The 22921-nt window shown below is 32.1% G+C and overlaps 3 protein-coding genes across 6 annotated transcripts; all 3 read right to left on the reverse strand.

Moving 5' to 3' along the window:
* Positions 1–1045: 1045 nt before the first annotated feature.
* LOC145314735 (uncharacterized) lies at positions 1046–14068 on the reverse strand. 3 transcript variants are annotated; one of them, XM_080154782.1, is made up of 3 exons: positions 13067–14068; positions 3424–3524; positions 1046–2776 (listed from the first exon to the last, which is right to left on the reverse strand). In XM_080154782.1, exon 3 carries the CDS (start codon positions 2741–2743, stop codon positions 1163–1165), a length of 1581 nt encoding a protein of 526 aa, XP_080010908.1. In that variant the 5' UTR covers positions 2744–2776; positions 3424–3524; positions 13067–14068; the 3' UTR covers positions 1046–1162. The 3 variants fall into 3 exon arrangements, with proteins under 3 accessions (XP_080010908.1, XP_080010907.1, XP_080010910.1); XM_080154781.1 differs by lacking the exon at positions 3424–3524 and adding an exon at positions 12209–12296; XM_080154784.1 differs by lacking the exon at positions 13067–14068 and adding an exon at positions 4099–4568.
* Positions 4785–19797, reverse strand: LOC145314736 (uncharacterized). 2 transcript variants are annotated; one of them, XM_080154786.1, is made up of 6 exons: positions 19713–19797; positions 17333–17504; positions 9358–10481; positions 6943–7479; positions 6338–6674; positions 4785–6102 (listed from the first exon to the last, which is right to left on the reverse strand). In XM_080154786.1, exons 5-6 carry the CDS (start codon positions 6546–6548, stop codon positions 4865–4867), a joined length of 1449 nt encoding a protein of 482 aa, XP_080010912.1. In that variant the 5' UTR covers positions 6549–6674; positions 6943–7479; positions 9358–10481; positions 17333–17504; positions 19713–19797; the 3' UTR covers positions 4785–4864. The 2 variants fall into 2 exon arrangements, with proteins under 2 accessions (XP_080010912.1, XP_080010911.1); XM_080154785.1 differs by lacking the exons at positions 9358–10481; positions 17333–17504; positions 19713–19797 and having other exon boundaries at positions 6943–7617.
* LOC145314742 (uncharacterized) lies at positions 19795–22915 on the reverse strand. The gene is made up of 2 exons (XM_080154799.1): positions 22852–22915; positions 19795–21860 (listed from the first exon to the last, which is right to left on the reverse strand). The coding sequence occupies exon 2, from the start codon at positions 21851–21853 to the stop codon at positions 20972–20974; it is 882 nt and encodes a 293-aa protein (XP_080010925.1). The 5' UTR covers positions 21854–21860; positions 22852–22915; the 3' UTR covers positions 19795–20971.
* Between the last annotated feature and the right edge of the window lie 6 nt (positions 22916–22921).

Consider the following 22921-nt stretch of genomic DNA (forward strand, 5'->3'; position numbering starts at 1 on the left):
AGAATGGGATAATTGCATGAAGTGCATTTAACAAGTTTGGGTACTGGCCTGGAAGTAGTGAATCTTTTAATGTTTTTGTCTTATTTTTAAAAATACATGGTAGAAAATTTAAATTCTTTCAAACAGGAAAAAAATGCGATTAACTAAATTCGATTTTAAATGTATTTCATGCAACTACCCCTTAAGATGCATACATATATAGGTAATTATATACATCGGATTTTCAAGTTTTAAAATAAAATAATTCCCAGCATGGCTTCAAATCCGATTAAGATCCGCTAGATTAGAACCGGTTCTCAGCTATACTAAAAATTCATGTATAGCATCGCATTACAGATAATTTTCCACGTATATTAAAACAAAATCCTAGAAATAACACCAGTTTTAATCATATAAATTTTAATTTTAATACACGCGGAAAGCTGTCTATAAAAAGATGGCCGAATGGTTTATTAAAAAGAAGATTAATTTCTAATAACAATAACATTTTTAGAGTAATATACAATAAAAGTGTACACAACACAAAAAAAAAAATTTAAATACATATGGACTGGGCTGGAAAAAAACTCGGTTTTTTTAGTAACCCAAGCCAGTAGAATTTATTTAAAACTCGAACCTTTATTGGATTCTTTTTTGGGTTAAATTGTTAATTCTAAATATCGATTATTATTACCTAGGTAGGTAGATATTTTAAATGTTACAAGTTTACCTATATTTTCATTTACAATCTTTCTTTTCTTGTACTTCATAGGGATAAAATGTTCCTTTTAAGTTTTAAAACTATTCAAAATGTTTATTAGTTGATTTATAATTACTTCTCTTAAAAAGAAAAAAAAATATAGGTTTTTTATACTCAACATGCACATGGATAATATGGACATAAAATTTTTTTGAATTATTGAATTAAGGAGATAAAATATGAATGATAGTAAATCTACAATAGATATTATATACAAGTTTCATAAAACGTGTCATGTGAAGAAAACGAAGTTGCGGGTTTTGTCGCATTTTCACAGTAGCTTTTCTCCTGTTTCTAGCCCCTGCGGGGCAATCATTAACATTTACTTAACCTTAAATAAACTCTCAAAAGCTAGTGTGAAAATACGATGAAACCCGCAACTTCGTTTTCTTTCCACGATCCCATAAAACAGTTAGGTAAATATTAAACAAAATATGGATGATCACCTACTTCTTGTTTAATATTTTCATTAGTATTATCATTCTTAATTTCACTTGGTAGTGGAACTTCATCAGATGTTTCTTCTTTAATATCAGTTTTCATTTTGATATCTCCCTCTTCCTCAGTAGTTATCTGGACAGATAGAGGCATCTCCTCAAGTATTTCTTCCTTTATTTTCATGTCAGTAGAGATAGGAGTCTCATCTGATGGTTCCTCTTTGATATCTTTATTGATCTTGACATTTTCTGCAGCATCATCTGTAGTAATCTGGACAAAAAGGGGCATTTCATCAAATACTTCTTCCTTAACATCGTTTTTAACATCAACTTTATTATAATCATTAAGACCAACATTATATCCACCAGAGGAAAACAATTTCCTATGCAAATTCGTCAAATGTTGTTGTGATTTATTATGATCATTTAATTTATCTTTTCGAGCGAAGGCCTTGTTGCATATAGCACATGAATATGGTTTCACACCGGTATGAATCCTTCTATGAATATCCAAACTGGATTTATGATTAAACTGTTTATTGCAATATTCACAGGTATTCTCGCCTGTATGAACTCTTTTATGGTCCAACAGTTTATCATTATTTATAAATGCCATTTCACACAAATCACATTTAAATGGTTTCTCTCCGGTGTGAGTCCTTCTATGAGTATCCAAACTTAACTTGTGATTAAACTGCTTGTTGCAAAATTCACAGGTATTCTCGCCTGTATGAAGTCTCTTATGGTCCCTCAATTGATCACTAAGTCTAAATGCTTTCTCACACAAATCACATTTATATGGTTTCTCTCCGGTGTGTATCATTCTATGTTTTATCAAGCTTGATTTTGCAGAAAATTGCTTGTTACAAATGTCACAGGTATTCTCACCTGTATGGATTCTTTTATGGTCGGTCAGTTTGGCAGCTGTTACAAAAGCACCTTCACACAAGTCACATTTAAATGGCCTCTCCCCAGTATGCAGCCTTCTGTGCTTTTCCAAGCTTGATTTTGCAGAAAACAGTTTGTTGCAAATATCACAAGTTAACATGCTGATATAAGTTTCATCAGCTGTATGAAGTCTTTTGTGCTCAGACAATTGTTGGCTAAGCCTAAATGATTTCTCACACACGTCACACTGGAATGGCTTTTCTCCGGTATGGATCGTTTTATGCTGAATCAAGTTGGACCGCGTAGAAAACTGTTTATTACAAATGTCACATGTATTTCCGCCCTCATGCAGTCTTTTGTGGTCAGCCAATTGATCACTTCGGGCAAATGCCTTTTCACATAAATCACATTCATATGGTCTCTCTCCGGTGTGAATTCTTCTGTGCTCATCTAGCTTCCATTTTGTTGGAAACAGTTTTTCGCAAATTTCACAGGTTAACATGCTGATATAACTTTCATCAGCTGTATGAAGTTTTTTATGCTCAGACAATTGATTACTAAGTCTAAATGCTTTCTCACACATGTCACATTCAAATGGCTTTTCTCCGGTATGAAGTCTTCTGTGATCATCTAACCTGCATTTTGATGGAAACTCCTTGTCACAAAACTCACAATTCATGTTGATACTTCTCTTCTAACTTCTAGTATAACCCTAAAAATATTATACCTAATATGTCATAAATTTAGGAATTAAGAAAAAAGAGACATAAAGTCCCTCAAAAAATACTAGCCCCCCCACTGTTTATTTCTTCAATCCCCCCCCCCCTATATTTTTATCCCTCCCCCCTTTCCCAATGGATCCCATGCAGAATATACACCTTGGCCTTAAATTAAAATTAAAGAAACACTTGTAGAGCAGAATAAGTAGAATATAAATGTATAAAAGTCGAAATAAAAATGTAAATTTGTTGAAAAACTGTTAATATACAGCACAACGTTTAAGGACACACTACTTAAATTTTTATGACTTGATTATAGAGATGCTTGCTCTTGATATTGTACTATGTTGTCCTAGGAATCAGTATTCCAAATTTGAGATATGTAGGATAATTATATAACTTTAAAAATTGTTGTAAAAAGTTAAAAAGTCAACATGATTTAAATGGACATTCTAGTAACGATTATAGAGTTGCTACGCCCTCTAAATTGTACCTAACTGATATAGGAATCATCATGCAATGTTTGAAATCGAAAGGACAATTCTAACATGCCTAAATTAACGAAAAAAGCACTTCGTTCCGGACGGACTCACCCTAATTATAGAAAATCTTCACTTTTAATAACAAAAAAAGGTCATACCTAGTAATATAATCAATATCACTCGAACAATATTGAACTGATGAAATGTTTTGCTAATAGCACTCGCTGTTTAAGTCGATTGAGTGGATTTGGTTCTGACCCTAAAAGATAAATATTAATTAATTCCTATTCTAGCAGGACATAGCAAGCATATCATATCCCAATTGCCCCAGGGATCTAAAAGGATATGACAATGACCGACAAATTGATGTTCATCCCCAATGATAATATACAAAATTACCCCTTCTATAGATAATGATTAAAATTAGTACTTGAAAAGTTTAAACACTACTTAATTAACCAACCAATCAGAGTTTATTTAATTCCCCAAAGTTGTTTAGCCAACGAATAAGAAAACGTTGTTATAAAACTTTGGAGACTAGTGTATTAAACAGTCCATTGTCCTTCCTTCCTAGCCATTACAACAACAGGACAAAGGAACTAATGAAATAATGGTTCTTTCCTTCAAAATTCCCTGCTCTCTTTTTTCTATTCACGGAACTTATCCTTCGGGCTGGACCTATACAAAATGTGCAACAACCTTGCGGAGGGGGCTACTCTTAACCTTCTATAACCTAACCTAACTTAACCAAAAGTAAATCACTAACATACGAACGTACCAAAATTAATGAGAAGCTGCGCTTAAAAAAAAAAAAAATATCTTTTACTACCTACCTATAGAACTGTTATGTATTTGTGCATAAACCTTTAAGCCACAGATTAAAGTACCATCATAGTATTTATATTCATAACTTATCTGAAAAAATATAAAAATAATTTTACAAAACGATTTTCAATTTAACTACAGCATACAAAATATATACAATATATTTAGTTCCTTTATATGTATGTAATAGCAGATACGCCCCTATCATATAGAGACTCTTTAATAAAAAAAAATAGCTTAAATCCATCCCAAGACAAAAATCTGAAAATGAAAAAGCCTAAAATCTTCTTGGTGCCTTCATGAAGCTTACCTAAAATAGATAACCCAAACAGTTCAGTAATTATTGAGATCTTAAGCATCAGACAAAAAAAAACTTACCTACTGCTTTATATTATAGGATTTAAAAGAAATATATTATTTTTAGAGGTAGACATGTAATTTGAAAGAATAACTTTATGAGGTATTTGTTACTGTCAGTCAAAAGTTATATATAATGCTTTCACATGTTGAAAGAAACTCAAAGTGTTTATAAACATACCAGGGGTGTATATTCTACACAAGATTGAATTTTTTCACTCCTAGTTTTTTCCAGCAAGGAACGGGGAAAAATGAAAAAAATCTGTTTAGAACTCTTTATTTTAAATTTTCTCCCCAACCACATTTTTATTCCCCCCCCCCCCCCTCCCATCCTCTTGCAGGGTCAATCATGCACAATATAAACCCCTGAAGCATACAATCTGTAGCAAAAGAAAAAAATATATGCAAACAAATATATCAAAATTCTAACTTATGTTGGATTATATCAATTTTATCTTCATCAAAATTCTGATCCCAAGAAAGGGGATCTTCCTCAAGATTTTCCGTCTTTGTTTCAATAGAGAGAGGATCCTCATCCAGTATTTCCTCTTTTATTTCTTCTTTGATAATATTTTCTTCTTCTTTAATCTCCTTCTCAATGCCACTTGTAGATACAAAAGGTATTTGCTGATTAGTTTTAGCTTTGTTCAACATTCCTAAGTGTTTTGAAGATTTGATATGATCTGTTAATATTGGGTGAGAGTGTTTCTTCTTGTCATTATGTGACTTTTTATGATCCATCAACTTATCCATCTGCCAAAATGCTTTGTGGCAAATATCACATGGATACATCTTGTCCCTTGCATGGGTTCCTATGTGCAGATTTAATTCCTTCTTGTCTTGGAATTTCATTTGACATATAGCACACACAATTAGAGGATTTATGTGAGTCCTTTTATGTATTGCCAAACCATGAGCATGTGAAAACTTTTCTTTACATATATTACAATGATAGCCTGTTACAATAACCAATGGAGTATTTCTTTGGATGCAAAGAGGATCTTTTTTAATAATTTCTTCATTGGATTCTTCTTTTGTTTCAACTTTATCACAATCAATAAAATCAATGTTATATTCATCTTTAGACACCTTTTCCTCCACATTCTTCAAATGTTTGTCTGTTTTTTCATGTCTATCTAACCCATGTTTCGCACTAAAAGCCATATCACAAATAAGGCATATATGTGGTCTAAGTCTTTCTCCAGAATGTATCTTTTTATGCTTATATAAGTCGAAGAAAGTCTTTTGGCACAAATCACATTCATGATGATTTATCATATGTTTTTTCAAATTAAGCCTGTTTTTAACAGTCTTTCCACAAACAGGACATAAGGCTGGCTTATCATGTTCCTTATGGATCCTTTTGTGTTCTCTCAGATGTTCATCTTTTGTAAATTTCTCTTCACACAAATTACAAGAATATAGCTTCTTTACTTTAGAAGCTGGACCTTCTGATTTCGTTTGGATGATTCTTCTTTTTATTTCTCTTTTACCTACACTTTCCATTGTGATGTTAGCAGTAAATTCTTTTGTTCTTTGCCGAGCCCTTGTTTCATATTCATGTGGAGATAATGGTGTGGAAGAAAGAAAGCCACTATCATGAAAATTGCTGTTTCCTGAACTGTCAACATTACTGTAGATTATCTCCGCAGCATCTAAATTAAACAAATTTTTAAAATTAAATTGAAATTTTTACTATGCCTTACTAGTGCTACACAGTAGCCAATATCAACTCTAATTTAATTTAACCAGAACAAAAGTAATAAAAAAAGAAAATTTCTCCCACCATTATTCTCAATTTATTTCAAATATAAGGGGGATGGGTATCATTGCTCCTTGAGAGGGTACTATGTGTAAAAGCACCAAAGTTAACAAAAGCTTTTTAATTACCTTTTATAGGTTGGCAGTGACTTCTTCTGTGACGCACCAAGTTTTTATTTAAATTCTCTTGAGAGCTAGCTCGAAAACTCTTGCCACAATCTTCACAATGACCAACAACGTATGGCAGTACTTTGGCAAATCTTCCTTGCTTTGCCCTTTCTCTTTTACCTACACTTTCCATTGTGATGTTGATATTCAATTTTGCTGATGCTGGATTCATTTTTTGTTTGTTGTTGGATTTACACAAATTTCGGTTGCGGTGTTGCTTGAGTCGTGAAAGAAAGCAGAAGCCATGGCCACACTCTTCACACTTTATGCTGCGCTGGACATGTAAATCATACGCCTCCTTAATAAAAGAAAACTTAATTATTTTTAAGAAATAAACATAAATAAATAAGGGGGGGGGGGGGAAGTTTTGACACATTTGCGTAAACCTGGCACCTAGGCTTTATCTTTGGACTGAGAGGATAGGTTATTAATGATAAAATCATTCTTATATGATAAATCTCACGAAGTTTTAAGATTTTTTGGATAGGCCTCCAGGTTCCGGAGCTCCAGGCCTCCAGGTGGTCTCTGTACAGGTAAAAATGAAAAATATATTGTTTAGTACCTACCTATAGAACTGTTATGTATTTGTACATAAACCTTTAAGCCACAGATTAAAGTACCACCATAGGTTTTATATTCATTTACTAATCTGAAAAAAATATATAAATAATTTTACAAAACGATTTTCAATTTAACTACAACATACAATATATTTAGTTCCTTTATATATGTACTATCAGATGCACCCCTAGCATCTAGAGGCTCTGTATTCAAAGGTGCTAGATAAATAGCTTAAAACCATCCAAAGCAATACATCTAAAAGTGAAAAAAAAACCTAAAATCATCTTGGGGCCTTCGTAAAGCTTACATAAAATAGATAACCGAAACAGTTCAGTAATTATTGAGATCTTAAGCATCAGACATAAAAAAAACTTACCTACTGCTTTATATTATAGGATTTAAAAGAAATATATTATTTTTAGAGGTAGACCTGTAATTTGAATAACTTTATGAGGTATTTGTTACTGTCAAAAGTTCCATATAATGCATTCACATGTTAAAAGAAACTCAATGTGTTTATAAACATACCAGGGGTGTATATTCTGCACAAGATTCATTTTTTTCCCTGCTGCAAAATTTTTCTCCTTCTATTTTTTTCCAGCAAGCACTAGTAAAATGTAGGTTTTTTAGCCAAAAAGAGGAATACTCTGAAAATTCGACCTGTTATCATTTATTTATATCTAAATTTATTTATATCTAAATAGAGATCCCCACGTCTTTATTTAAATCATAAGTGCATAGCCTAATTTTTTTCAAATTTTTATATTTTATACCTAATAAACCCCTCTATTTTCCAAAAATCTAACATCATTTCAACAAGTTTTATTCATTTATTTTATATGAAGTTCTTTTAAATCCACAATAATATTTGTTTTTTTTTGTATAAATACATTTAATTAAATAAGATTGCATTCAAAATTTGAAATAAATTTCAAAGTATATAAAGATTTCAAAAAAATTATTATAGCAATTCAGATTCTCATAATGGAATAGGTCACTAGGACGAACGAACATCAACACTTAGAGAAAAATTATAATATATGTAAATATTTTAAATGTCAAAACAAAATTGAAGTAAATTTATTGAAAAACTGACTACGGACATTCTGGTAACGATTATACAGTTGCTACGTTTTCTAAATAAATACTTAACTACTAAAGGAATCACCATGCAAAGTTTGAAATCAATAAGACAATTCTATCATGCCTAAGTTAACAGGGAAGAAACTATATGGATGGGCGAACGGACCGTCACTATTTTTAGAACAGTTTTGCTTTTAATAGACACATCACTTTGAATTTATAATTCATAATTACAAATATGTTTTATAAACATGTTTTTACAAGTATTACAAAGACCTGTTACAGTTAGGGAGTTGAATCCATTTTTATAGAAGCAGAAATATAATCTATGATTATGGTTTGGACCCTCTAAAACTGTAATCTACCCTTCCACTTTCCCCTCTCTTGGTGAAGATATCTTCAACGCCGATACGATTTTTGAAATATAAGATTCCACTTTTGTCTCTCTTGTTGAAGATATCTTCACCAAGAGAGGCAAAAGTGGAATCTTAAATTTCAAATAACGTATCGGCGTTGAAGATATCTTCACCAAGAGAGGGGAAAGTGGAATCTTACATTTCACAAATCGTATCGGCGTTGAAGATATCTTCACCAAGAGAAGGGAAAGTAGAATCTTACATTTCAAAAATCGTATCGGCGTTGAAGATATCTTCACCAAGAGAGGGGAAAGTGGAAAGGTAGATTACAGTTTTAGAGGGTCAAAACCATAATCATAGATTATATTTCTGCTTCTATAAAAATGGATTCAACTCCCTAACTGTGTTAGTTCCTTCATTTGCACAAGATTTTCAAGAACAAACACTGTTTCATTTTTCTCTTAATCTTGGCAATTCTTGCCTTTTCTTTCACAAGCAAAACAAATTGTTTTAGAGCTTTTAAATGATCTATTGCAAAATATGGTATGTTTGTTATTTATGAAATAATCACACTAAAAATAAATTTTATTACTAAAAAGCTTCCCGGATTTTTCATATTTTAACTTACGGATTTTTTTAATGAATTTGTTAGGTTAAAAACACATTTTTACAGCTTTTTTTCAAGGAAAAATAAACTCAAGTTCAAATGCAATTTATTCTTTAGGCTATGCACTTATGATTTAAATAAAGACGTGGAGCTCTCTATATAGGTATAAATAAATGATATCTGGTCGAATTTCCAGAGTATTCGACTTTTTGGCTAAAAAACCTATATTTTAGTAGTGCAAGGAAAGGGAAAAATGGAAAAATATTTTCAGAACTATTTATTTTATTCATATTTTTTCCCCCAACCACATATTTTTTATTTCCACTCCCCCCCCCCCTCCCCCTTGAGCAGAGTCAACCATGCAGAATATACACCCCTGAAACATACAATCTGTAGAGTAAGAAAAAAAATACATGTAAACCAATAAATCAAAATTCTAACTTATGTTGGATAATATCAATTTTATCTTCATCATAATTTTGATCCCAAGAAAGGGGATTTTCCTCAAGATTTTCAATCTTTGTTTGAATAGAGAGAGGATCCTCATCCAGTACTTCCTCTTTTATTTCTTCTTTGATAATATTTTCTTCTACTTTAATCTCCTTCTCAATGCCATTATTAGATACAAAAGGTATTTGCTGATTAGTTTTAGTTTCGTTCAACACCTCCAAGTGTTTTGAAGATTTTACATGATCTGTTAATATTGGGTAAGAGTGTTTCTTCTTGTCATTATGTGACTTTTTATGATCCATCAACTTATCCATCTGCCAAAATGCTTTGTGGCAAATATCACATGGATACATCTTGTCCCTTGCATGGGTTCCTATGTGGAGATTTAATTCCTTCTTGTCTTGGAATTTCATTTGTCATATAGCACACACAATTGGAGGATTTATGTGAGTCCTTCTATGTATTGCCAAACCATGAGCATGTGAAAACTTTTCTTTACATATATTACAATGATAGCCTGTTACAATAACCAATGGAGTATTTCTTTGGATGCAAAGAGGATCTTTTTTAATAATTTCTTCATTGGATTCTTCTTTTGTTTCAACTTTATCACAATCAATAAAATCAATGTTATATTCATCTTTAGACACTTTTTCCTCCACATTCTTCAAATGTTTGTCTGTTTTTTCATGTCTATCTAACCCAAATTTCTCACTAAAAGCCATATCACAAATAAGGCATATATGTGGCCTTTCTCCAGAATGAATCTTTTTATGCTTATATAAGTCAAAGAAAGTCTTTTGGCACAAATTACATTCATGATGATTTATCATATGATTTTTCAAATTAAGCCTGTTTTTAACAGTCTTTCCACAAACAGGACATAAGGCTGGCTTATCATGTTCTTTATGGATCCTTTTGTGTTCTCTCAGATGTTTATCTTTTCTAAATTTCTCTTCACACAAATTACAAGGATATAGCTTCTTTACTTTAGCAGCGGGACCTTCTGATTTCGTTTGGATGATTCTTCTTTTTATTTCTCTTTTACCTACACTTTCCATTGTGATGTTAGCAGTAAATTCTTTTGTTCTTTGCCGAGCCCTTGTTTCATGTTCATGTGGAGATAATGGTGTGGAAGAAAGAAAGCCAGTATCATGAAAATTGCTGTTTCCTGAACTGTCAACATTACTGTAGATTATCTCCGCAGCAGCATCTAAATTAAACAAATTTTTAAAATTAAATTGAAATTGAAATTTTTACTATGCCTTACTAGTGCTACACAGTAGCCAATATCAACTCTAATTTAATTTAACCAGAACAAAAGTAATAAAAAAAAGAAAATTTCTCCCACCATTATTCTCAATTTATTTCAAATATAAGGGGGATGGGTATCATTGCTCCTTGAGAGGGTACTTTGTGTAAAAGCGCCAAAGTTAACAAAAGCTTTTTAATTACCTTTTATAGGTTGGCAGTGACTTCTTCTGTGACGCACCAAGTTTTTATTTAAATTCTCTTGAGAGCTAGCTCGAAAACTCTTGCCACAATCTTCACAATGACCAACAACGTATGGCAGTGCTTTGGCAAATCTTCCTTGCTTTGCCCTTTCTCTTTTACCTACACTTTCCATTGTGATGTTGATGTTCAATTTTGCTGATGCTGGATTCCTTTTTTGTTTGTTGTTGGATTTACACAAATTTCGGTTGCGGTGTTGCTTGAGTCGTGAAAGAAAGCAGAAGCCATGGCCACACTCTTCACACTTTATGCTGCGCTGGACATGTAAATCAAACGCCTCCCTAATAAAAGAAAACTTAATTATTTTTAAGAAATAAACATAAATAAATAAGGGGGGGGGGGGGGAAGTTTTGACACATTTGCGTAAACCTGGCACCTAGGCTTTATCTTTGGACTGAGAGGATAGGTTATTAATGATAAAATCATTCTTATATGATAAATCTCACGAAGTTTTAAGATTTTTTGGATAGGCCTCCAGGTTCCGGAGCTCCAGGCCTCCAGGTGGTCTCTGTACAGGTAAAAATGAAAAAAAAAATTTTTTTTAAAGTTACAAATCAACTCATAAAACAAAATATGCATCTTTTTTCTTCAAATTTGTGAATAATATTAAAAAAGATGCATATTTTGTTTTATAAGTTGACCTGTAACTTTAAACATTTTTTTTCTTTTCATTTTTATTGTACAGAAATTTACACCCTGGCCTTGAATTAAAATTACAGATAAATAATGAATGAGAACTATTGAATTCTAACAGGAGCCTATAAATATTTGTATGAAAAAGGAAAAGCGAAGCTCGGAAATGGTGGGACAAACGAACACTAACACTTGTAGAGTGTCAGAGATGAATAAGAAGAATAAAAATGTATAAAAGTCGAAATAGAAATGTAAATTCCTTGAAAAACTGATAAAATACAGCACAACGTTTAAGGACACACTACTTAAATTTTTATCCTGATTATAGAGATGCTTGCTCTTTATATTGTACTATGTTGTCCTAGGAATCCGTATTCTAAATTTGAGACATATAGGATAATTATATAACTTTAAAAATTGTTGTAAAAAAAAACATGATTTAAACGGACATTCTGGTAAAGATTCGAGTTGCTACGCATTCTAAATTGTACCTAACTGTTGTAGGGATTATCATGCAAAGTCCTCAATCGCTAGGACAATTCTCACATGCCTAAATTAATGATAAAAACATTACGTTCCGGACGGACTCACCCTAATTGTAGAAAAGCTTCGCTTTTGAAAAGATTATACCTAGTAATATAATCAATATCAAACTGATTAAGAGTTTAACTGATAGCAATTTGCTGTTTAATTTGATGGAGTTGATTTGATTCTAACCCTAAAAGATAAATATTTATTAATTAATTCCTATCCTTGCAGAGCCTAGCAAGCATATCATATCCCTATTGCCCCAGGGATCTTAATGGATAAGACAATGGCCGACAAATTGATGTACCGTACATCCCCAATGAAGATATACAAAATTACCCCTTCTGTAGAAAATGATCAAAATTAGTACTTGAAACATTCGAACACTACTTAATTGACCAACCAATCAAAATTTACTTAAGTCCCAAAAGTTGTTTAGCCAAAGAATATAAAACATTATTATAAAACTTTACGGACTAGTGTATTAAACAATCCATTCCTGGCCAACTAATTAAATAATGGTGCTTTCCTTCAAAATTCCCTTCCCACTTTTTCTATTGGCGGAACTTATCCTTCGGGCTGGACCTATACAAAATGTACAATAACCATGCGGGTGGGGCTACTCTTAACCTTCTATAACCTAACCTAACTTAACCAAAAGTTATAATTATTATATATTATAATTTTTAATAAACTTATTTGTTGCTAACTCGCTGTACTGGCACCAGCAGCGAGTTAGCGCCCCTAGCTTAAAATTTTGTAATTAATAAGGTTATTATTAAGGCCATTAATGTAATGTATGTTGGTGCAAATGGTCATGTAGGCCTGCAAGCTGCCGTGCAAGAGGCGCGCAGTTGCACAGGATTAAATATCATATCATATCAAGTAAATCACTAACATACGAACGTACCAAAATTAATGAGAAGCAGCGCTTAAAAAAAAATATCTTTTAGTACCCACCTATAGAAATGTTATGTTATTGTACATAAACCTTTAAGCCACAGGTTAAAGTGCCACCATAGGTTTTATATTCATTTACTAATCTGAAAAAATATATAAATAATTTTACAAAACGATTTTCAATTTAACTACAGCATACAAAATATATACAATATATTAAGTTCCTTTATATATGTACTAGCAGATACGCCCCTATCATATAGAGACTCTGTAATAAAAAAAAAATAGCTTAAATCCATCCCAAGACAAAAATCTAAAAATGAAAAAGCCTAAAATCTTCTTGGTGCCTTCATGAAGCTTACATAAAATAGATAACCCAATCAGTTCAGTAGTTATTGAGATCTTAAGTATCAGACAAAAAAAACCCTTACCTACTGCTTTATATAATAGGATTTAAAAGAAATATATTATTTTTAGATGTAGACATGTAATTTGAAAGAATAACTTTATGAGGTATTTGTTACTGTTAGTCAAAAGTTATATATAATGCATTCACATGTTGAAAGAAACTTAAAGTGTTTGGGTAGTGCGGGGCTATTCCGGTCAATTTTTTGCTTCAACTTAAAAAAAACATACTTCCCAAATTTTTTTCCGGTTTTTAAGAGTGCAAATGAAAGATATGGCAATAACGAAGAAGCCTGTCTTGGTCCCGTTAAGATCTCGCAACTAGAAGTCGGTCAAAAATCGGTTTAAAGGGCGGCGGTTGGCCTTTACCGGAATAACCCCACCGGTGGGGCTATTTCGGTCAGTTGACTTTGGGGGGGTGGAACACAGGGTTGGCAGATAAAAAACCCTACCCAAAACCCACCCGGGTTTTTTGCCCTTTAACCCACCTTAAAAAACCCATGGGGTTTTGGGTTTTTGGGGTTTTATTAAAAAAAAAGTAAAATTGTTTCAAAAATAAGTTTATTTTTCATTGTTTATATAAAAAAATATATTTTTCATTGACCCCTTGCATGTATTTAACAAAGGAATAGACTGCTGTGCTTGATTTTGCCATTGTCACGAGCTCAGGAAGAGATATACCAGCAAGAAAAGCACATACAGTTTTAGGATCTTTAGATTTTTGCATTTTTTTCTGTTTTTCCTGTAAATAGCAGCCAACTTTTCATCTTTCTTATGTCCTAGCCTGTTTCTAAACATTAAAAGAATGGACCTAATTGGTTTCATGGCACAGTGGTTTTCTTTGTATTTTTATAGTAGCTAATAATAGGTTATTTTAGGTTAGGTTAGTTAAGGGGTAAAGATTTCCCCGCAGGGGTAGAAATAAGAGAAAAGCTACTGTGAAAATACTATGAAACTCGCTGCGCCATAGAAAGAATCGTCTATTACATATTATATAGGTAATTATATATAATATATTATTCAAGCTTTTACAGTATAAAAACTATAAAAACCCAAAATACCCTAAAAAACCCCAAGAAACCCCTAAAACCCGGGTAAAACCCCTATTTTCCACGACCCCGGGGTATTTTAAAAAAAACCCGGGTTTTGCACAGCCCTGGACTGGAACACCCCCTTAAAATATTTTTTTTTACATTTTAAACTATGAGTAGAAAGCTGAGGTCATTAGCTTTCTAACGGTACTAGTCGCATGCAGATCAGACAATTTTTTGACCACATTTTCCCCATTTAAAAAAAGTCGGTAAAATCGCAAAAAAAACATCAATTTTTTTCATGCAAACTTTTTTTTAAAAAATCATACTTTTTATTATATGATTAGGTTTTTTAAGCTTTATTATACATAAATTAGAGTCAATTTCTGATTCGCAGGTCTTGGATCTTCTTGAAATAAGTGATTTTTTCCCAAAAAATTTTTAATTCTAAAAATCCTGCCAGTTTTGACAGCAGTTTTTGATACATTTTTTCTTGTCTCAAATTGGCTAGGATTGACCTACAAGGGTGGTTAAGGTGTCTAAAGATGTAAAATTACATGCCTGACAATTAACTCGAAATGATAAAGGGTCTAACTCTAATATTTCAACACATTTTATGCAACAAGAATTTTGAAAATACAAAATCTTGAATATGTACTCTAAATCTTGGAGATAGAACCCATATCCTGGGGAGTTTTTGTTAGGACATGCAAAGAGCTTTCTATAGACACCTTAAACACCTTTCTAGCTGAATCCTAGCCGATTTGACATAAAAAATCCAAACCGCGCAAAAATCGCGAACACCCTCTTATACGAAAAAGATGCAAGGGTTTCATATGGAATTTTAAATCTTCTAGCGGTCTTTCTAATAGACATACCCCTTCTTACATGAGCCAATGCAGCTGTTAGATCTTCAGGCAAATATTTAAGGCGTTCCTTTGGGTGATATACTCTTCCTATTACTATAAAAATGTGTCTGAAAAATTTTAAATGTCTTTACAAATTGAAAAGCTTAGGCAACAAAACATGGCATAATACAAGCAGTAAAATGACTAGTAATGTACATCACACAACTGGCAAGGCAATGATTAAAGCTTAGGTCATGCATTTGGGTTGTTCATGCTTCCAGATCACCTGAAAAAACATAAGGGTATTATACATTTATAAATACAGTAAAAAAAAAAAGTAAAAAAAGTGACCGGAATAACAACATTTTTTTTAGACGAAAAAAAATTATGAAAAAATCAAGTTAGAACAACGCCTCCAATTGCAAACGATAAATGAATGCCATATCTTTCATTCACAAAAACCCTGAGGTCGCTAGGACTTACCATTTTTTCACAATTTTAGGTTGAACATGGCCTATTTTGAAATTTTTTTTTTGCAAATTTTTGGCAAATTTTTGAGGGCAAAAAAATCACAGAAGGAGTGATCTGACAAAAATTTGCTGAATTTAGAAATGAAAGTATAGGCAATAAACTACAACTTTGCTTTTCTGAAGATCTATCGCAAACGTTTAGAACAGTTGGTTGGTCGTTTGACCGGAATTGTACCCCCCGACCGCATTAGCCCCGCACTACCCTTATAAACATACCAGGGGTGTATATTCTGCACAAGATTAATTTTTTTTCACTCCTAGTTTTTTCCAGCAAGGGGAAAAATGAAAAATATATTTTCAGAACTTTTTATTTTTAATTTCCCCTCCCAACCACATATTTTTTATACCCCCCCTCCTCTCTAGCAGGGTCAACCATGCAGAATATAAACCCCTGAACCATACAATCTTTAGCAAAAGAAAAAAATAAATGCAAACAAATATATCAAAATTCTAACTCATGTTGGATAATATCAATTTTATCTTCATCAAAATTATGATCCCAAGAAAGGGGATCTTCCTCAAGATTTTCAATCTTTGTTTCAATAGAGAGAGGATCCTCATCCAGTACTTCCTCTTTTATTTCTTCTTTGATAATATTTTCTTCTACTTTAATCTCCTTCTCAATGCCATTATTAGATACAAAAGGTATTTGCTTATTAGTTTTTGTTTTGTTTAACACCTTCAAGTGTTTTGAAGATTTTACATGATCTGTTAATTTTGGGTAAGAGTGTTTCTTCTTGTCATTATGTGACTTTTTATGATCCATCAACTTATCCATCTGCCAAAATGCTTTGTGGCAAATATCACATGGATACATCTTGTCCCTTGCATGGGTTCCTATGTGGAGATTTAATTCCTTCTTGTCTTGGAATTTCATTTGACATATAGCACACACAATTGGAGGATTTATGTGAGTCCTTCTATGATTTGCCAAACCAGTGGAAAACTTCTTTTTGCATATATCACAATAATAGCCTGCAACAATATCCAATGTTTTTTTTCTCTGGAAAGAAAGAGGATCTTTTTTAATAATTTCTTCATTGGATTCTTCTTTTGTTTCAACTTTATCACAATCAATAAAATCAATGTTATATTCATCTTTAGACACTTTTTCCTCCACATTCTTCAAATGTTTGTCTGTTTTTTCATGTCTATCTAACCCAAATTTCTCACTAAAAGCCATATCACAAATAAGGCATATATGTGGTCTAAGTCTTTCTCCAGAATGAATCTTTTTATGCTTATATAAGTTAAAGAAAGTCTTTTGGCACAAATCACATTCATGATGATTTCTTATATGATTTTTCAAATTAAGCCTGTTTTTAACAGTCTTTCCACAAACAGGACATAAGGCTGGCTTATCATGTTCTTTATGGATCCCTTTGTGTTCTCTCAGATGTTTAGTTTTTGTAAATTTCTCTTCACACAAATTACAAGAATATAGCTTCTTTATTTTAGAAGCTGGACCTTCTGATTTAGTTTGGATCATTCTTCTTTTTATTTCTCGTTTACCTACACTTTCCATTGTGATGTTGATGTTCCATTTTGCTGGATTTCTTTTTTGTTTGTTGTTGGATTTACACAAATTTTGGTTGTGGTGTTGCTTGAGTCGTGAAGGAAAGCAGAAGCCACGGCCACACTCTTCACACTTTATGCTGCGCTGGACATGTAAATCATACGCCTCCTTAATAAAAGAAAACATAATTATTTTTAAGAAATAAACATAAATAAATAAGGGGGGGGGGGGTAAGTTTTTTCTTCTCGCATTTGAATCTGAAAATTCTTAGTAGATAAATTTTGCAAAAGTTGATAAGAAAATATTTTAAAATAGCACTGATCTGTAAGAATTTTCCTGAAGGTACTTTTCATGGAAGTTTTTTTCAAGAATACAGCCGAAAACCATACCATTTATGAAATCATACTTTTATTAATACCACACTTCTCTTCTCCTGCATTTGCAGCCTCCCACTTTCCTGCCGTTCCTTATATTTGCACATAACACTTGCAATTTGTTTTTTGACATGTATGAAATATTACAAGATTCAAGGGTAAATATGAAGGAAATTTTTATGAAAAAAAGTTTATCTCAGGTGATTGAAAATTGTCTTATTTGGCGAGAAAAGGCAAAAAAAAAAATTCGTTGGGAAACGGCGGTTTTCGGCGGTTGCGCCACCGTTTCTTCACAGTTTCATATTATACCCCTATAAAGCAACTGCCATGCAAGATCTCAGACCTGCAACTCTTTTTTTAGTTGAGTTCCTTTGACTTTTAGTTTTGGTTTCAAAAATTGTCACTTTCGCCCCCTCCCCCCCTTTCTTTATCAGCAAACTTCTTTTTGACTGTTGATGCCTGCGGATTTCTTAGAGTTTCCAGGTAATAATCCTCCTCATGAATCCGCAAAGATTACTAAACAAGAAAATAAATATCAAAATTATTTAATTAAACAAAAAATAAGGTCCTAGGACAAACACAGAAGTGACAAACGTCAGAGTGGACGCTTAACCTAACCTAACATATTTTTAAAGTATTCTATTGGTTTTTAAAGCCTAACTCATGGGGGGGGGGGGCTTTTTGTATATTTATGTCTTATATGTATATAAAGAAAATAAAAATATGTTGTATATAAAGAAAATAAAATAATTTCTTTAGGTATATGTTGTATGAAAACAGATATTATCATAAAACTTGAAAAGAAACTGAGATAAATACCTAAATGAATTTCGTGAACGTTTTCCAAAAAAATCATTAATAGAATGACTGTAAAATCTACAGAAAGTTAATGTTCTGATTGACTGGTGATTTAACACAAAGTGCCAGTTGAACACTAATAACCAACCCCCTCACTGATTGATGAATTAGAAATAGAGGGAAGTAGTTGTTTTCACTTTGCCTAAACCCCTGCGGAACTTAAACCTGCGGTGCATTAACCCTGCAGGGATCCAATATAACATAACAACTTAAAAAACACATATGTCGAGTGAAATATAAGGGAAATTTTTGTGAAATAAAAGTTTGTCTTAATTGATTTTAAAGTGTCCAATTTGACGATAAAAGGCGCCTCTTTATGCAAATCCAAGCTGGACCCATTAAAACATCTCCCATGCAAAATTTTACCGTTATACTCCTGTTTAAAATTCATAGAACACATACCTTTAATAAAAAATGGCAGAAATTTCCTCTCCTTGCCAATCCTTATGTGTGTCTTTATTGAAGGGTGTCCCTAACCGATTAACCTATATGATTCTACTTTACAGTGAAGCTTCTTATAGATCCAGGATAGGTTATTATCTATTTTGTGGAGGGTATCTCTACCCCGAAGAGAAGTAAATACAAAAAAATCACGATTCTAGGATTATACATTATAGGACACTTACAATTCCCTGTTTATAAAATGGCTATGATTCTAAAAAAAAAGGGGGGGGGGGTATGCAACCATCTCGTAATCAATGCGCAAATGACACTTAGAATCCGAATTTCGCTATGAAACTTGGCATGAGCAATCCTTAATAGGTATATTTCCCTAAATGGATCAAAAAGTTAGAAAAGTAATGGCTAACCGTTCAGCTGTTAAGGCCTTTTTTTTTTGGCTATTTCTAGGACAAATCTATCATTCATTACATAGGAATCAACTTTTCGAAACATATTTTTGCTTTAACTCATGTGAAATGATACAAAAACATTTTATAGATTTTTAGTAAACCGTGCTACGCTCAGCCTCCAGTAGTCAGCCGTTGCTTTTTCAACTATTTGTTCAATTTAGGGAAAAGAGACCTACCAAGGATTGCTCATGCCAAGTTTCGTAACTAACGAAATTCGGAATTTAAGTGCCATTTGCGAATTGATTAAGAGATGGTTGCAATACCCCCCCCCCCCCCCCCATTCTTTGTACAACCTGATAGATTCATCCAGTTCAACATGTGTTTTTTTGTGTCAGAGAACAATGAAGTAAGGATCCTCCATTTTTAAGATACAAATCTGCAATTATAAACAATTTTATATATATTATTATAAATATAGGTTTCACATATTTCATGTAATCTAAGAAAATATTCTTTTTGAAAATCAAAGTGTTTAAAAGAATTCATATTTTGTTTTAACCTTCTCATGTTTCTTTAAAAGATGTTTTTTATTGATTTTATAATAACATAACCATTATTTCAAAAATATGCTTTATAAATAATACTGAAAATTATCACTTTTTGATACAAAATATTTAATACATAAAAATATTCTCTCTATAAAGGTATATTAGGTATTATTCATAGTATTATTTTAAAGAAAGATTTATGGAAAAATAAAATAAAAAACAACTTTTTTACTCCGAATTTCCCCGGCAAATTATCAAAATTTTTGGTAGTTTCAATATAAATCAAGACTTCTTCTGATATTTTAAAAATTAAATTAAAAGTTTACATTGTCATTGTATATAAATGGAAAAGGGACTATGTACAAATGAGATAGTAATTTTAAGGACCTTTTAGCATTAACATTAAACTAGCAGATACTCCTCTCGAGGCCTCTATGGACACGTAAAATGTTTTGTTTTTAATCTATGTATAGATCATCTGTTTCCCCAAAAAAATATTTTTTCAGTGCTAGATGGGGTCAGTTATGTTTTTTTTTTCGATACCCTCTCCCAAAATAGATATAAACCTTCCCAGGATCTATGAGAAGCTACCCTGTAAAAGAGAACTAAATTGGATCAGCAGTTAGTTAGATCCTTCAGACAGAACGATCCTGTTACTTTTACATAAGGATATACCAACTAGGTTTCTGATAAATATAGTAGTGAACGAAATAAATCAAGTTCTACCACGGAAACGTGAAAAAAATTAAGAAATATTTTGGCACTTTATACCATCAAATTCTAACACACTAAAATAAAATTTTGTGTTACACGTCATATATTTATCAAAAGGTATGGTTATTTTTAATTTTAACAGTGTAATTAATGTTTTTCTGATTTTTACACCATTCATTTTAAAGTTAACTGTATGTTGTAAAATTCTCATTATTTTCATTATTTTTCGACATAAAACCGTGGTGGACCTAATTTTTTTAGTTCATTTAACTATATTTAACAAATCATTTTTTTGCCATTACTGAAGGAAGGTGTTAACATTACTCGTTCCTGGATGGTCCCCTTTTATTTTATGATTCTTCCTTTATTTCAACATTACATTCTATGCCAAGTGGTATCAATTCATCATCATCATTTGATAATTCATCCAATTTAAATTCTACATCACCCAATGGCTCCTCTTTTATAAAATGAAGGTTATAGCTTCCCATTTGATTAGTAAGAGGATCATCATCAATTATTTCCTCCTTCACTTCTTTCTTAACATTATCTTGCGCACAATCAATGAAAGATGTGGATACTGATACTTTCATATCAATATTAGTAGATTTTCTAACCATTTCTAAATGTCTGGCGGACTTATTATGTTTATATAATACTGAACTAAATGCAAAAGATGTGTTGCATAAGTTACACGAATATGGTCTCTCGCCTGTGTGAATTATTTTATGGACAGATAAGTCACTGCTAAGTGTAAACGCCTTGTTGCATATATCACAAGAAAAAGGTTTTTCGCCTGTATGAGTCATCTTGTGAACCAACATATGACTTCTTTGGGAAAATGCCTTATCACAAACATCGCATGAATATGGTTTCTCGCCTGTATGAATCCTTTTATGCTTTATCAAATTATTACTAGATGAGAATGCCTTATTGCACATGTCACACGAGTATGGTCTTTCACCTGTATGTATCATTCTGTGTTGTATCAAAGCACTTTTATCATTGAATGCCCGTTGACAAATATCACAAGCGTGTGGCTTCTCGCCAGTATGAGTTCGTCTGTGCTTAGCCATGTTTGATTCCTTTGTGAACCGCATATCACAGATATCACATGAGAATGGCTTCTCCCCCGTGTGAACCCTTCTGTGAAGTTCTAGGTGAGATTTTCTTGTGAACTGCTTGTCACAAAATTCACAAGTATGCATGGTCTTTTCTCTTCGAGTATCCATTATAATCCTGAAATCATTTATTGCATATCATCATGTAATACTAACTTTTTAACAGCAAACTCTCATCCAAATATCACACGAAAAAAAATATTTGTGAGGGAAAAAATTCATATTTATAACCTTATCCTTCTAAAAAGTCCGGTTTGTTTTTTATGCTTATTACAAAATCCGCCACAATGGAAACCCCGGCCCCTGTTGTATTTATAATGAGGTTGTCACTTTTTCTGCTTATTTTAGGTAAAGGTATGTGATTTAAAAGTTTAAAACAAGAGTTGAATGCTAAAGTTAGGTATGGCATTTGCTATAATATAATACAATATGGAACTGTGAAGAAATGGCGGCTAATCCTCCTCTACCGCCGAAAACCGCTATATCCCGCCAATTTTTTTGCTTTTTCTCGCCAAACTAGACAATTTTGAATCATTTACCTAGGACACTTGTGATTCTTTGAATTTTAATGTTTTAAACATGTTACAATTCTACTTACGAAATAATATTATAGTGTCATGTAAAAATATCAAGAAAATGTTATTAAAAATAAAACTTTGTCTAAAATGATTAAAAATTGTTTAATTTGACGAGAAAAGACAAAAAAAATATTGGTGTTTTTCGGTGGAAGTTAAGACCGCCGGATTTTTTCTCACAAATTCACGTTGTACCCTATTAAAGCAACTGTCATCTTAAATTTTAGACTTTTACTCCTGTTTTAAGATCTAAGTAAACAAACCTTTACGGAAAATAAGCAGAAAAATGACTCCCTTATTGCGGAAAAATTATTCTGTCGATGTGAAAAAAAATAAATCGCCCATTCTAATGTGATATATGTAGATACATCACCTTACTTTAACAAAACCTGTACAGACACAAAGGGACTTAAAAGTAAAAAATGTTTTGAACATTTTCACATATAATATTCTACAAAACTGTTAAAAGTCTCACTACTCAAAATACCTTTACTCATTGAATACCTTCAAAGAACTATCCTTTTGCATCATTACCTTCAAGTTTCGTTCTTGTTTTTTTTTCTTCTCTAAAAATTCAATATTTTCTATACATTGTGACTGTCTG

The sequence above is a fragment of the Acartia tonsa genome, chromosome 3, assembly GCF_053477335.1.
Source record: "Acartia tonsa isolate MP-2025a chromosome 3, ASM5347733v1, whole genome shotgun sequence".
In the NCBI taxonomy this organism is placed as follows: Eukaryota; Metazoa; Arthropoda; class Copepoda; order Calanoida; family Acartiidae; genus Acartia; species Acartia tonsa.

Bases quoted from the DNA above. Each gene is read 5' to 3' on its own strand.
- LOC145314735 (XM_080154782.1), bottom strand. From the start codon at position 2,743: ATGAATTGTGAGTTTTGTGACAAGGAGTTTCCATCAAAATGCAGGTTA.
- LOC145314736 (XM_080154786.1), bottom strand. From the start codon at position 6,548: ATGAATCCAGCATCAGCAAAATTGAATATCAACATCACAATGGAAAGT. The intron at 6,103-6,337 runs GTAATTAAAAAG...TGTTTAATTTAG, and splicing joins TCACTGCCAACCTATAAAAG to ATGCTGCGGAGATAATCTAC.
- LOC145314742 (XM_080154799.1), bottom strand. From the start codon at position 21,853: ATGGATACTCGAAGAGAAAAGACCATGCATACTTGTGAATTTTGTGAC.